General features: G+C 38.6%; 1 protein-coding gene across 1 annotated transcript in view; it reads left to right on the forward strand.

Annotated features, from left to right (window-relative positions):
* Positions 1-15,851, forward strand: part of ZMPSTE24 (zinc metallopeptidase STE24) — a 43,428-nt gene that overhangs the window by 10,838 nt on the left and 16,739 nt on the right. Inside the window, exons 4-7 of the mRNA XM_057706752.1 lie at positions 3,784-3,900; positions 4,227-4,379; positions 6,269-6,410; positions 11,439-11,623. Coding sequence (XP_057562735.1) covers positions 3,784-3,900; positions 4,227-4,379; positions 6,269-6,410; positions 11,439-11,623 — 597 coding nt within the window. The remainder of the gene's footprint in view (positions 1-3,783; positions 3,901-4,226; positions 4,380-6,268; positions 6,411-11,438; positions 11,624-15,851) is intronic.

Consider the following 15,851-nt stretch of genomic DNA (forward strand, 5'->3'; position numbering starts at 1 on the left):
GTTTTTTCATAGTGTATGAAGCACTAAAATACCCTTTTCCCTGGATCCTCACCAGTACTTATTATATACATGATTTTTTAACTTTTGCCAGTCAGACAGGGAAAAAAATGTTATTGTGCTATTATTTCATGCAACTTATTGTTGAATGGGAAAGTAAGTTATGAAGCAACATAAGTAAGTGAAAATGTAAGTATCCATACAGATTTTTTGTATAACTAGTGTCTTAGTGATGAACATTTAGATTGGTTCGGTTTTTCTTAATTGCATGCACTGGTGCCCATTCTTGTACACATATCATTGTGCACATATTCCATATCTATAAGAAGTCTGAAATAGTATATACCAAAATTTCAAAAGTGGTTTTCTCTGGAGAGAATTTTGGCAATTTTTATTTCCTTTTGGCAATTTTTATTTTTGTTTATCTCTTAAGACAATTCAGCAATGAGCATGTACTTCTCATATAATTAAAACCAATTTCTTCACTAAAAAAGGAAGAGAAAAATGAATGAATGAATGAATGAATAAATAAATAAATAAATAAATAAAAGAGAACTAAGTGAACCTCAGCTTATTCTTAGGCATAGTCAGTATGTCTTTTGGCAGGAATTTCTGCTTTCCAAACTACCAACAAGTGGTCTCATAATCAGTGTCTTTATTTTTTTTTTCTTTTTGTTTTTTAAATTTTTTTTCATAAGCACATTGCCAAATTATTTTTATTTTATTTTATTTATTGGCTGCATTGTTTCTTCACTGCTGTGTGCAGGCTTTCTCTAGTTGTGTCGAGTGGGGGCTACTCTTCATTGTGGTGCACGAGCTTCTTGTTGTGGTGGCTTCTCTTGCTGAGGAGCACGGGCTCTAGGCACGTGGACTTCAGTAGTTGTGGCGAGTGGGCTCAGAAGTTGTGGCTCACAGGCTCTAGAGCACAAGCTCAATAGTTGTGTTGCACGAGCTTAGTTGCTCCACGGGATGTGGGATCTTCCCAGACCAGGGCTTGAATCTGTGTCCCCTGCATTGGCAGGTAGATTCTTAACCACTGTGCCACTAGGGAAGTCCCAGTGTCCTTATTTTTTGACAGTGAGATTTGCCCAGCCTTTTTCAGCAAGTAATCAACTTAATGACTCAGAATGTTGCAGAGTTCTGTTGCCATGTTATGAATATGAGATGAAATGAGTAGGTTCATCTCAGACAAGAGGTGAACTGTGCCACCAGGATGTTTGGGTCTGGCGCAGGACTTTATTATAATGTTCAGTGTCCTGGAGCCTTGAGGTGTTCACTGATAGGGCTAGAGCCCAGATCTTGTTGCCTTTGAGAAGCTATAGTCAAAACCCCTTCCCCTCACTGCCCGGTAGATCTTTTTTTTTTTTTATATTTATTTGTTTATTTATTTTATTTTATTGGCTGTGTTGGGTCTTCGTTGCTGCACACGGGCTTTCTCTAGTTGCAGTCAGTGGGGGCTACTCTTCATTTTGTGGTGCGCGGGCTTCTCATTGCAGTGGCCTCTCTTGTTGCAGAGCACAGGCTCTAGGCACGTGGGCTTCAGTAGTTGCGGCACATGGGCTCAATAGTTGTGGCTCACGGGCTCTAGAGCACAGGCTCAATAGTTGTGGCGCACGGGCTTAGTTGCTCCGCAGCATGTGGTATCTTCCTGGGGCAGGGATCGAACCCGTGTGCCCTGCATTGGCAGGCAGATTCTTACCCACTGCGCCACCTAGGAAGTCCCTGCCCAGTAGATCTTATTCCTAGGATATTCTCTCCTTTCTGAGTTAGAATTAGAGATCTTCTGAGAAAAACTCCTGGAGGTTTGTGTATTCTCCAATTTCCCCAGTGTGACTGTCACACCTCCTTTTTTTCAGCTAGAATATCTTCCTTAACTCAGTCACCTTTCTAAATTCTAGCTCACAGTTGTCTGTTAGGAGTAGAAGGGTCTTCGAGAAGAGTAGTGAAAAGTAGCATTTTGGGGTTAGATTATGAAAATCTTTAAAAGCGTAATGAGTTTTCAGTCTTATAGAGCCATTACAAGTTTTTTAAGTAGAGTAGTGGAGTTTTAGATTTATCTGCTGTGTATGTAGGAAGGATTGAAAGGGGAGGGGTTGATATTAAGCAGGGGGACCACTTAAGAGGCTGTTTTACTGTTTAAGGCAAAATAATTTAAAACACTGTTGGAGTCTTAGTGTTTTAAGGAGGGAATAAGCCAACTTATTGGGGAATTAGACTTACTATTGATCTTGAAGCAAGGAAATGGTTTATTGATAGAATTATTCATTTAAAAGTGGTATTTATGCATAAGTGAGATATTAAGAAAAAATCAAGTTGTTTTAAATTAATTCAAGGCTCCAGATGTAGATGATTTACATTTTTGTGTGCAGAAGGTAGTTGAATTTATGGCATATGTTGATAAACTAGGGAGAATGGGAAATGTTTCAGAAGACTACAGGTGAGCAAAGTCTAGATTTTCAAAAGGAGAAAATGTAGATTCTGTGCAGAATGCTAAATGATAATCAGTGCCTTATCAGAATTCTTCAGTGAATTATTAAAGAAGAGATTTATGAACTTTTAAAAAAAGAACAGAGCCAGTTACAATCCCAGAGCAGCCTGTGAAGGGCACATGATAAAACATTTTATAGTTAATTTGAAAGACTAAAGACAGAGGAATAGCCAGGAAGATTCTGAATAAGTAAAATAATGAGTGGTAACTTTTACCCTTAGATATTAAAATGTATCATAATCTTAAACAGTGTATTGGCACCAGAAACAGGCCTAAGTATATGTAATCTTGGTATATGATAAAGGTGGCATTTCAGGTCGGTGAGGAAAGTATTGGTTTCTCATTTCCCATTTTGGTACGAATGCTGGAATAAACCACCCTGCATGGTTTATTCCAGACAAATCTCCTTTCTTCCTTTTCCTTTCTCCCTCTTCCTATGTTTAGAAACATAGTGACTGCATCTTTACTACCAAGTCAAATATGCTTTGGTGGTGTACTCAAACTTAAAAGAATTCAGTTTTATGCTGAGGAGGAAGAGAGAGAGTGATGGCATGGTGGGAGGGAGAGAGAGGGTTCTGTTTGCTTCATTGCCCTTTCCCCCTCCCCACAAGTCCCTGCATACTAACTAGCCCTCGTCCTCCACTGTCATAGGAGAGGATATTTGTAAAGAAAAATGAGGCAGTTCTTGGCTTTTAATCTCCTAAGGACCTGTTGTAAAGGAAATTAAAGGAATTCTTGAGGGTGATTTTCTCTGTTGGATTTTGGCCCTGTGGAAACTTTAGCACACTCTGCCCACCTGCCCTGGCCCAGCTTTTTTGATGCTCCAGTATGTTTCTCTGCCTGGTCCCAACCAGGCCCATCATCTTGTCATCTTTCACTTTTAGGGTACTCTTTTCTTTCTCCTTGCTTTTCCAAATTGTGTGGAATTCCTCCTTGCCTCTTCTGTCCCACTTATTTATCTCTTTCTTCAGAGCAGCATTCCGCTTCTCATCAGCACTGTAAGCCTTTCTTGAATTCACCAGCATATGTGGCTCATTTTAAGTTCTTTTAACCATTTTGTCTATATGACTTCAGTTAGCTTTCATATGGTGCCCATGTAATAAAAGAGGAAGTGTTTTATTGCCTCCCAATCTTGCAAATAAACTCTGAGGGTAGAGGCGATGTTTCAGGCCTTGTATTACCCATAGAATGAAGCACATTGCTTAAGTTATCATAAGTACTCAGCAAATATGCATTGATTTGTTCACTTGAAGAATGAATGAATATTAAAAAACTGCCTCTTTTTTTCTTGTATTCAGATCACACAGTCCTTGGTATTTCTCCTGTTCGCTACACTTTTCAGTGCATTGACTGGTTTGCCATGGAGTCTTTATAATACTTTTGTGATAGAAGAAAAACATGGTTTCAATCAGCAGGTAAAATAGAGAATGCAAATATTCTGTTTTAAATGTGAAGATCTTTTGTGCTTTTGTCCTTTGCTGGTACTAATTAAAACATAGTTTGCTCTTTTAGAGCATGAATTAATCGAGGAAAAAGGAACTGCAGATATGGTAAAGATCGTAGTTTATTTTAAACTATAAAATGCAAGACATTGACTTCTTGTCTTAGGCTACCTGTTGTCATATAGTCTCACTGTCTTTTAATTTTTAGAATTGCTTTAATAATGTATCCTGTCTATTCACTTATTTGTTATTTTAAAAGTAGTTTCCTAGTTTCTCATGATGACCTTTTATTTTTTCAGACTTTGGGGTTCTTCATGAAAGATGCAATCAAGAAATTTATTGTGACTCAGTGCATTTTATTACCTGTGTCTTCACTTCTACTTTACATTATTAAAATTGGGGGAGACTATTTTTTTATTTATGCCTGGCTGTTCACACTAGTTGTATCTCTGGTAAGTGAAATCTTTGTTTTGATTTTCTTTTACAGAATGTTCTTTGGTGAGATAATGATGGTTTAATCTTCATTAACATCTAAAGGGTTCTTAAGAAGCAGAAGAAATATAAATAGGTGCTCATATAAATTCCCTTTCTGTTTTCTTCTTTTAGCTATAGAAATGGGAGAGTTGACTCTGACCATAGATTTTCTTCTTACACTGACTCTTATGGATTCTAGAAGCTAGTTGTTAGTTCCTTTTTTTTTTTTAAGAATTTTATTGAGATGTAATTGACATACAATAAACTGCAAATTGTTAGTTACTTTTAATGATCCAGTTGTCAAGCAGTTTAAGACTGTGCATTTGTGAGTTGCCACCATAATGATGACTAAGTTTGACGATTTGATGACTCTTGACTGAGCTCCAGTGTCTAAAATGGTGGATATTTTGAAGAGAGAATAGATGTAAGAGGGATAAGAGAAAGAAAGCGTAAACTATCTGCTTTCTTCTGCCCTCCTTCCCCTGACTTTCCCTTCCTCCTTTCTCCCTTTTTCTCTCTACCCCTTCTTCTCTGTCCCTTGCCCCGCTCCTCTTCCCGCCTCCCCTTCTCCCTGTCTCTTCCCTTTTCTTCCGCACAGCCCCTTTCTTCCTTCTCCCTCCCTTTTCCTCTGTCCCCTCTCCCATTATCCCTTCCTCACATCTTCTTTTCCTCTTCTCGTTCCCATATTCTAAACGGCTTCACAGCACAAACACTAGAACACAATCAAAATGGTCTGTTACAGCCCCCAGAAAATATCTCCTATCAGCTCTTCAGCTGCACCTATGATGAGGTTTCTTTTAGTGTGAGTTACCATGATGCTCAGTGCTTCACTTCCCGCTGGTGGGATCATGACCAGAGAATGGGTGCTAGTTGGACTTACAGATACATGTTGTATGGCAAATTGAAGTGAGAGGAGAGAAAGCAGAGGAAATGCTCCCAAAATGCTTAAGGAAGTGCTGTTTCAACCAGTGTGTATAGTTGTGAACTGTAGGTCAGTAATGTTAGCAGGCAAATCAAATAACAGCACAGTCAAGCTCTAGTAGTCCTTTTTTTTTTTTAATGTCCATTTAAAAAAATAAATTTATTTATTTATTGGCCGAGTTGGGTCTTTGTTGCTGCACACAGGCTTTCTCTAGTTGCGGCAAGAGGGGGCACTCTTTGTTACAGTGCATGGGCTTCTCTTGTTGTGGAGCACAGGCTCTAGGCGCACGGGCTTCAGTAGTTGCGGCACTTGGGCTCAATAGTTGTGGCTCGCAGGCTGTAGGGCGCAGGCTCAGTGGTTGTGGCGCATAGGCTTAGTTGCTCCATGGCATGTGGGATCTTCCTGGACCAGGGCTCAAACCCGTGTCCCCTGCATTGGCAGCCAGATTCTTATCCACTGAGCCACCAGGGAAGTCCCTCTAGCAGTTCTTTTTTTAGCAAACACTTCAAGTCTATTTTGATTACCCTGAAAGACAGAATTCCAAGTTATGATGGGCTTATGAAGTGTCAGAAATCCCCAAGATAGTTTTTTTTCTTTTATTTTTTTATTGGGGTATAGTTGTTTTACGATGTTGTTTTAGTTTCTACTATACAGCGAATTGAGGTAGAGTTCCCTGTGCTATACAGCAGGTCCCAAGATAGTTTTGAATGGACCATTTGGCTTTTCAGTTATTATCTAGAGACTATTCATTTTGACTTAATTCATCAAACAGATATTGAATGCTTACTATTTGGTCCTATTTTGGGCTGGGTATACCAGAGCAAATAAAATAAGGTCCCTGTTCTCAGGGCTAGGATCACATAGTTGTTTTAATACTGAATCTGAATAGGGAGTAGCTTCTCATTAAGGACATATTCATAGGTTGTTCTCATATTTGCTTTTCAGGTGCTTGTTACCATCTATGCTGATTACATTGCCCCTTTATTTGACAAATTCACACCTCTTCCTGAGGGAAAGCTTAAACAAGAAATTGAAGTCATGGCAAAGAGTATTGATTTTCCTTTGACTAAGGTGTATGTTGTTGAAGGTAAGGCTCCCTGGGGTAAGAAGATTTTATTTGAGTGATTTATTTGATTACTTTATTCTTAAAACTTTAATAAAAGAATGAATCAGTTGGTTTGGGTTTTTTGTTTGTTTGTTATTTAGAGATTAGGATTTTACATTTCGGCTTTTGAAGATTTGTAAGAATTGGTGACATAGTCCAGGGACAGAAACTGGTGGCCTGGTGCCACATCCTGCTCTTGCCTGCAGCTGTGTTTGGTCGGCCTTACAGTATTGTTTTTACTTCTGGGCCAAGGCCTTTATCACTCCCTGTTATGTCATGATATTAGACTGATTTATTCACTTCTGTTACCTGCCAGGATCCTTTAGGTAATTGAGTTGGACTCTTGCTTAGTCAGATTCCATTTGGCACTGGTGTGGGGCCTCAAAACCAAAACCAATGTTATTGGCTTTGTCTCCACCAAGAAAACTTTCAGTGCTCTGCAGGACTCTGATTTCACCTGCAGATTACCCAAGACTGGTACCACTTGGTACTTTAGATTAGTTATACTCTGCTTTTCTGATGATTGTTTTTGAGATTTAAGCTTGCATAAGACTACTGAAGTCTCAAGGAAGCCTACAAAGATGCAAAGAAAAACTGTGTGATACCATGACATTCAGAATCTGTAAATTAAACTCCATGTAAATGATTGAGTCTAGTTCTGTGTCTGCCACTTATCAGCTGTGGGATCTTGGACAAGTCACTTTGCATCTCTGGATTTCAGTTTTGCTTCTTCTGAACTATAGTCTGGCAAATGCTTTCTCTAAAGGGCTAGGCAGTAAATATTTTAGGCTTTGCAAGTCACACGGTCTCTGTTGCAACTATTCAACTCTGCCATGACAGTACAAAAGCAGCCATAGTAATACATAAACAAACAAGCATGGCTGTGTTCTAATAAAACTTTGTTTATAAAAATAAGTGGCAGGTTTTATTTGACCTGCAAAACAGTTTGCCCATCTCTCCTCTAAAGTAAAAAATCACCATTGAGAAGTAGCAATGGTGGATGAAGGAGTAGAACCTGAGAAGTAATTGCAGGGTCAGGGGAGAACAGAGATGGTCACAACTTGAAAGAATGAATTAACAGCAATGAGAAGAGTATAGAAATCTCAGACATTTGGGGGCAAACTAAAGGCACAATTGGAACATGTCTATGGGGAAATGGTAGAAAAATAAGCCAATTCATACTACTACTTTAGCCTCTGAGATTATTACTCCTTTAATTAATATTAAACTAGTAGCGCAGTAATCAGTATAGGGGAACAATCTCTGAGGCACTTTTACTGAAGAGGCAACCTTAGTTGCCGAACACTTGAGTTATAATCAGATAACATGAATGCTAATGCTGTGACAATAGAAGTAATTGAGGAGATATGTGGTCTGCACCATCAGTGCTATATGATTTTAGCAGAAATAGTGAGGGAAGGCTTTTATGCAGGGTTATAACATGAGCTGGGGCTTTATGGAAAATCAAGATTTGAGTAGGTGGAGAGTAGCATTTCACAGGTCAGGCTGTGGAGCCAGTAGGCTTGGGTTTAAATTCTAATTCTATCACAAATTCCCTGTGTGACTTTGGGCAACTTACCTCTGCTAAACAGAAGTTACTCATCTGTAATGCATGTTTTCATTGTTGTTAATAATGGTAATAATAAAAGGGCTTCCTAGGTGGTGCAGTGGTTAAGAATCCGCCTGCCAATGCAGAGGTCACGGGTTCGATCCTAGCTCCAGGAAGATTCCACATGCCACAGAGCAACTAAGCCCGTGTGCCAAAAAAAAAAAAAAAAAAAAAAAAAATAATGGTAATAATCCTCAAAAATATTTTGAGTGAATGAATGTGTTACTAACAATAGCAACACACATGATGGATTTGTAAATTGAAAGGAAAAACCAAGTGAAAAACCAAGAGTCTTGCTCGCGGAAAATATCAGATAGCAAGTACTGCACAGAGAATTAAACTGGTGTGAAGTGATGAAGAATGGCTGAGGAGATACTTTCGATTAGGTCATCAGACAAGACATCTCTGAGCAAATGAATTTAAGCTGAGCTCTGAAGGAAGGAGCCATCCATGCTGAGATCAGTGCGGAGACTGTCCAGAGCCTTGTATATTCAAGAAACAGAAAAACGTCCAGTGTGGCTACCACATGTCAGGAAAGTGTTATGACATTAAATCTGAGACATAGGCGAGAGTCAGACCATGTAGGCCTTTGTAAATCAGAGTAAGGAGCTTGAATTTTAAGTCCAGGGTTAAAGATATTGAAGGTTTTAGGCAGGAAAGTGACATGGCCTGGTTTGTACTTTAACCTATCTTAGGTTGCTATATAGAGGGTAGACGGTAGGGGAGGCAAGAGTAGAAGTAGGGAGAGCAGTTAGGGAGCCAGTGCAGTTCAGGGGGAGATAATGTGACTTAGAGTAGAATAGTAGTAATTGATGGAGAGAAGTGGGTGTACTGAGGATGTGTTTTAGAGGTATTGATGGAATTTCCAATAGATGACATGTAAAGGAATAAGGGAGAAAGAGACATCAAAGATAACGACCTTGATTTTTGGACTAAGCAGTTTGATAAATGGTCAGTTACTGAGATGGGAAAAAAACTGGGAGAAGAGTAGGTTTGTGAGGGTTTTAGTTCTGTTGGGTGTGTTATATACCTATTGAACATTGTACTAGAGTTCTACAAGCAATAGTTAGTTGCAAGCCAGCCGTAGAAACTAACTGTGGCTGATTTAACCAGAGAAATTCCTTATTGAAACAATATTTGATAACTCACAAAGTCACCAGGAAAGTTAAGTTTACCAAACTTGGGAAATGGGCTCTCCATCAGGAGACTAGGAACACAGAATCATCCTACAGAACCAGTCTGGTGAGGACACTGCTATTGGCTTCTGCTGCTGGCTTCAGCAGTTTGTATCTCTAACATCCCTTCCACTAGCACCTGCAGAATTAATTCCTCACTGTCCTGCTTCTTTGTGTAATTAGCTAACTATTCAGAATCCCCAGTGGATGCATCTGATTGACTGAGCCAGGGCACTGGGCTAACTGCCAGGAGTGCTGGGGAAGCAGATATCTAGCTTTTTAGATTTCTCAAATGGGAAGCAGTCTCTCACAAGACTTGCACGATGCAAAATTCCTTAAACTCTGCAAGGGGATTCTAATACTGGTCAGGGAAAAAACTGTGCATAAAAATGTAAACAACAGATATGCACTTTAGACATCCATGTAAGATGTAAGCATGTCAAATAGGTAGCTGGATATATAAATCCAGAGTGTAGGGAGACTTCAGGGCTAGGAATAGTGATACGGAAGTATCTGGCATGTAGATACTTCCATGGATGAGGGCACTTAGAGAAGAGAAGGGGGCTCAGGTCAGAGTCAGCAGAGGAGGAAGAGCCAGCAAAGGAGGCTGAGGAGGAGAGACTGTTGAGGAAGGAAGAAAACCAGGAGAAGATGATGTTTCTTTTGAGATAGGAAAGTGTTTCAAGGAGGGAGTGGTCAACTGTATCAAATGCTGCTGAGAGGCTGATTAAGACATCATAAATGAAAGATGAAGAGACAGCTGGCCATGCGTTTCAATTGCGTAGAACATTTTGGTTTTCAGAGTTCTCAAATACATTACTTCATACCTCAAGTGGTACAATAAATCCATTCAGTAAATAAGTATTATTGAATAAATACTACATGCAAGCAATAGTGATACAAAAAGCTTATGGTCTAGTGCAGGAACTCTTAAACTTTAGTGAGTATAAGAATTCCCTGGAGAGTTTGTTCAAAGATTCCTCAACTCCATTCCCAGACATTCTGATTTACTGGGTGTTTCTAGTATTTGCGTCTAGCAAATACCCATAGGTGATTTTGGTGTAGGCATTCTTTGGGCCACACTTTGAGATACTTGGACCAGTGGGAGATACCAAGACATTAATTTTGTTTTATTTATCTGCCTACTTCCATAGATAATTTCAGGTAGCTTCTAAGAAATATTTTTAAATTAATTAAAAAATTAGAATCAGAGAAGATAGAAATGAGATAGAAGATCCAGATACACAGCTTTCCAGATCCTAAGGTCCTATATTATTGACAAAATTGGACCACGTTTGGCTCTTAACTTCCAGGCAACCAAACCAAAAAGTCCTAGCCTCATATCATAAACAGGAAAATAAAGCTTAAAGAAATGAGGAAACTTTCTTACATTTACACAACTAATACATGGCAGAGCCAAGATTTGAACCTAAAGTCTATTCTTAACCACTGAATTCACTGCACATGCTAGAACATAAAATATAAAGAAAATAAACTATAGAAAATAAAGAAGAAAATAAAAATCAACTATAGTCCAGCTACTGATAGCCGCTGTTAAAAATTTAGATTTTGGTTTTTTGGGGGGTTTTGTTTTTGGTCTTTTTAAGATAGTTTTAATTTTTTCTGATTTAATTTTTTCTGATTAAATAAGTATACTGACTTAAAAGCCTTGGAACAGAGAAAAGTATAAAGGAAGGAACAAAAATCCATATTTCTAGAAGCCAGTGATAAACAATTCAATATTTTAATAATTTCTTAATATATTTAATATATTTCTTGTGTTTCTGCTTTTCTATTTACATGTACATTTTTTCATGACAATAATGGAACTTTATATACATGAAGTTTTATATCCTTTTCAGTATGTTGGTGAGCTTTTTCCTATTTTGTTAAAATATTTCAATAGTATAAATTTTTTCTGGCTGCTTAAAATTCCATTTCATAGCTTTACCATAATTTAATCATTCCATGACTGTTGGATATTTAGGCTTTATTTCTTTACTTATTGCTGTAAAGCTGCAATGAGCATAAATATTTGTTGTCAAGACTGCAAAGAAACAGACACTCTCCACTGCTGGTGGTGATTTATATTGATATAATATTCTTCAGGTGTTAAACAATTTGAAAATGTTAACCTCCTCTCCAGTAATTCAGTTTCTAGGCGTCTCTCCAAAAGCCCCTGGACTTTTTAATTATTTTCCATGCTTTGAACTGTCTTTTCCTTAGGATCTAAACGCTCTTCCCACAGCAATGCTTATTTTTATGGCTTCTTCAAGAACAAGCGAATAGTTTTGTTTGACACTCTACTAGAAGAGTATTCTGTACTAAACAAAGACATCCAGGAGGAGTCTGGCATGGAACCCCGCAATGATGGAGAAGGGGACAGTGAAGAAATAAAAGCTAAAGTTAAAGTGAGTTCTTCTTTTCCTAAGAGACCCTGGCTTAGTTTTTATGAAAAGTTCCTGTGACAACTCAAAATAACATTAATTTCTATGCAGTGAGTGTTGAATTCAGGGAGACTATCAAATAAAAATACAATGGCCCTTTTATAATTGTGGTCTTTGGGAGAAATTATCACTATCATTACAGGCTGACTACCTTGCAAGCTTTCACAGAATGTACACAAGTATAAGATAGGAAAATTCTTATGACTATAAGCTGTCTTTAAAATAGGGACTTTATATATAATTCCTGACATGTTTATGATTGAAGAATTCCCACAGGCAGGATAAAGAGGCAATAAACATCTCAGTTTTAGCTTCATTGAGGTATAGTAATTATAGGCTTTGGCAATGGAGAGACATGAATTTGAATCCTGGTTCTGTCATTTAGTAGCTGTGCATTCTTGGGTATACTGTGTAACTTGGTCAGTTTTCTTTTGTTTGTTTAACAAATATTTATGAAATGCAAACTGTGCTGAGATACTTTCCTTGGCACTAGGGATACAAAAATAAAGAGGCAAACCTTGCTCTCAAGGAGTTTATAGTCTAAAGGGGAGAAAGTCATACAAGCACAGTACCATATGGTAATTGCTGCAGTGAAGCTATAAATACTGGATGCAGTGAGAGCACAAGAGAAGACATTTCTCACACCTGACCTTATAGTCTGAGAAAGCTTTTTCTGAATCTTCTCCTGGGTGAGGTCAGCTTATGCTGATTAGCAAAATCTAAAGTATACCAAGACTGAACGAGGAAGGGAAGACAATGATAAGAAAACAATACGTATTTAATCAGAAACAGTCTCCAGTAGTTGTATGTGTGACAGAATGTGCCATTGGTGTCATTCAGAGATGATTTGGGATGTGTGTGTAACTCTGGGCAAGTAAGTTAAGCTCTCTAAATCTTTGATTTCTTAGCTGAAAGATAATGCCAGCAGGGTTTCTCATCTTGGCACTATTGACATCTTGGACCAGATAATTTTTCATTGTCTTGTGCATCATAAGATGTTTAGCAGCATCTCTGGCCTCTCCTACTAGATGCCAGTATCTATCCCTCCTTTCCAAACAACTGTGACAATGAAAAATGTCACTAGACATTGCCAGATGTCCCCGGGGTGGGAGGGAGGGGGCAAGATCACTCCTAGTTGAAACACACTGGGATAAAGATGCTTACCGTTTAGGATTGTGAAGATTAAATGAAATAATATATGTGAATAACTTTGTACTCTTATGTACTTTAAGTACCAGAAAATAACTGTTATCATTGAGCGTCTGTTTTCACCCTAAAGAGATGATCTAATAGAGTGCCTAGCTTGTTATAAATATGTAGATGGAACAAAATTCTGTGAAGGGGTTAAATAGCATTGGGTGAGGGTTTACTCCTTTGATTGCATTTATTTTTTTTAAGTGGGTTTATTGGTCTTCCCTGGCGGTCCAATGGTTAAGACTCCGTGCTCCAAATGCAGGGGGCACAGGTCCGATCCCTGGTCAGGGAAGATCCCTCAGGCCGTGTGGTGCGGCCAGAAAAAAAAAAAAGAAAGGAACTAAGTGGGTTTATCTTGTCAGGATATTGGAATAAAAGTCATTTTGGTCTGACCAAGAGTCATAGGATTTTAAATTCAGAAGAGCCCTTAAGGTAGGAAAACTGAAGTCTGAAAAGAGTAACCAAAGAGTAACCAGGTGACAACACTGGGGAATCGTGCAAATTCAGCAGGTCAGCCTGCTAAAGATGTATCCACATACAGGGTCAATTACTTTTTTTTTTTTTTTAAGTGATAGGTAAGAAGTTGATTTATTTAGAGAGAGACACACTCCACAGACAGAGCGTGGGCCATCTCGGAAGGCGAAAGCGTCCCCATAGTATGGGGTTGTCACTTTTTATAGGGGTGGGTAATGTCATAGGCTAATGAGTAGGAGGAGTATTCCAGCTGTTTTGAGAAAGGGGTGGGGATTTCCAGGAATTGGGCCACCGCCCACTTTTTTTTTTTTTTAAGTTGGCTGCATTGGGTCTTTGTTGCTGCCCGCAGGCTTTGTTTTGTGGAGAGTGAGGGGCTACTCTTCATTTCAGTGCTCAGGCTTCTTATTGCGGTGGCTTCTCTTGTTGTCAAGCATGGGCTCTAGGTGCACGGGCTTCAAAGTAGTTGCCACGCATAGGCTCAGTAGTTGTGGCACACAGGCTTAGTTGCTCTGTGGCATGTGGGATCTTCCTGGATCAGGGCTCGAAGTCATGTCCCCTGAATTTGCAGGCAGATTCTTAACCACTGCGCTACAAGGGTAGCCCCAGGGTGGATTACTTTATAGCCAAACCTGGGTGTTAGATAGTGGTCTGCTGATTTCAGTAATGAAATTACTGAACTTTAGTATCTGTGAGAACAATATTCCTTGGCTTAAATCTTTTTTTTTTAATAAATTTATTTTTATTTATTTATTTAATTTATTTATTGGCTGCATTGGGTCTTCATTGCTGCACACGGGCTTTCTCTAGTTGTTGTGAGCAGGAGTTACTGTTCATTGTGGTGCACAGGCTCCTCATTGTGGTGGCTTCTCTTGTTGTGGAGCACGGGCCCTAGGCATGTGGGCTTCAACAGTTGCGGCGCATGGGCTCAGTAGTTGGGGCTCACGGGCTTAGTTGCTCCATGGCGTGTGGAATCTTCCCAGGGCAGGGCTCAAACCCATGTCCCCTGCATTGGCAGGTGGATTCTTTACCACTGTGCCACCTAGGAAGTCCCTGGCTTAAATCTTAGAAAAGGTTAGTCTTTTGAACTGTGATGAATGGAGTTTGAGTTATTTTGTTGGCTTCTTGAAGAGGCTGCTTTATTTCACTGATAGCTGCAAATATTTTAGCGTCTGTGTATAAGTTACATAGTCCTACCCTAGAGTACCTGTATAGATATGTATACAGATAGCCCACAGTTTAAGGCAGAGGGTGGTAAATGAGTGGCTGAAATAGTGTGGCTTTTAGAAATTAAGAAATTAATGCAGATTCTAAGGGTCAGACAGGTTTCTTAAAAGGGAGAGATATTTGAACTAGGCAGAATTTTGAGTTGGGGATGGAGTTTTTCAGGTTGAAGATAATGGAATGAATAAAGCTGTAGAGACAACTACACAATGGCTATTCTGCGACTAATGAATAAATGGATTCTTGTAGAAGGGGATAGAAAGGTAGGCCATGACTAGTTTGTAAAGTATTTCTTCCTGAAGACATTGAGTGGTTATATTTAGTGGCCTGGAAAGTTTAGATTGATTTGGGTAGAGGCCAAAGCTTGTTTTAGGAAGTTTAAAATTTGGTGGCAATATATACTATAGAGCAAAGATTAGAGGCAAGGGAGACTTCTAGGGGCCTATTGCATCAAGATAACCAAGATAGGCATGAAATAAGGGCCTACACTAGCGTGAGAGGTCAGAATAAGTGTGAAGTCATAATACAAGATGGATTTAAACTACTTGGGTGATTGCTCTTATGGGGAGTGAAGAAGAAAGTCAAAGATTGACGTAAAACTCATGTACTGCTTTCCAGTGCATGTACCACAAACACAGGTGAGGTGATTTTAGGTAATATATCAATATTTGAAATTTGAATGGCTCTCTGTGTGTTAATATATATTAGGAAAAAGATAAAACTAGCATATCATGATTTCATGAAAAATGTCATTTAGTATAAGGCTAAGTTTTAAAAAGTGAATTGATTTTTTAAAAGATATTAAATAATCAGAGAATACACAGGTGTGGCAGAAGTTTAGGAAATAGTGGTTTATTCAGCACCTGCTACTGAATGGCTATGTCCAACACAGTGGGGGCTGCAAAAGACCACATTACTTTATACAAAATGAGGCTATTGGTAGCGGCCTTGTAGTAGTGGAGATTATTGAACTGTATGTAAAATATCTAATAATAATACAGTATCTAGTTTATAGGCCATTTAATGAGTGGAAACTGTTATCATTATTATGAAACAGCAGCCTATTTTGCTTATTATTAAAGTAATAGATAAATTAGAAAACATGAATAATCCAACTAACCATAAACACCTCTTTTTAAACTATCGTTTTTTAAAATCATTCTCCTCTTATTGGGTATAGATGTTGTTTCCAGTTTTTTGCTGTTAAAAATATTCTTGCAATGAATATTTTTGTATGTTCAGTTGCACCTCTTAATGTCCTCCTTAGAATAGATGTCTGTTAATTGGTGCTTTGTTCACTATT

Source organism: Hippopotamus amphibius, chromosome 1 (genome assembly GCF_030028045.1).
Source record: "Hippopotamus amphibius kiboko isolate mHipAmp2 chromosome 1, mHipAmp2.hap2, whole genome shotgun sequence".
NCBI classification, from domain to species: Eukaryota; Metazoa; Chordata; class Mammalia; order Artiodactyla; family Hippopotamidae; genus Hippopotamus; species Hippopotamus amphibius.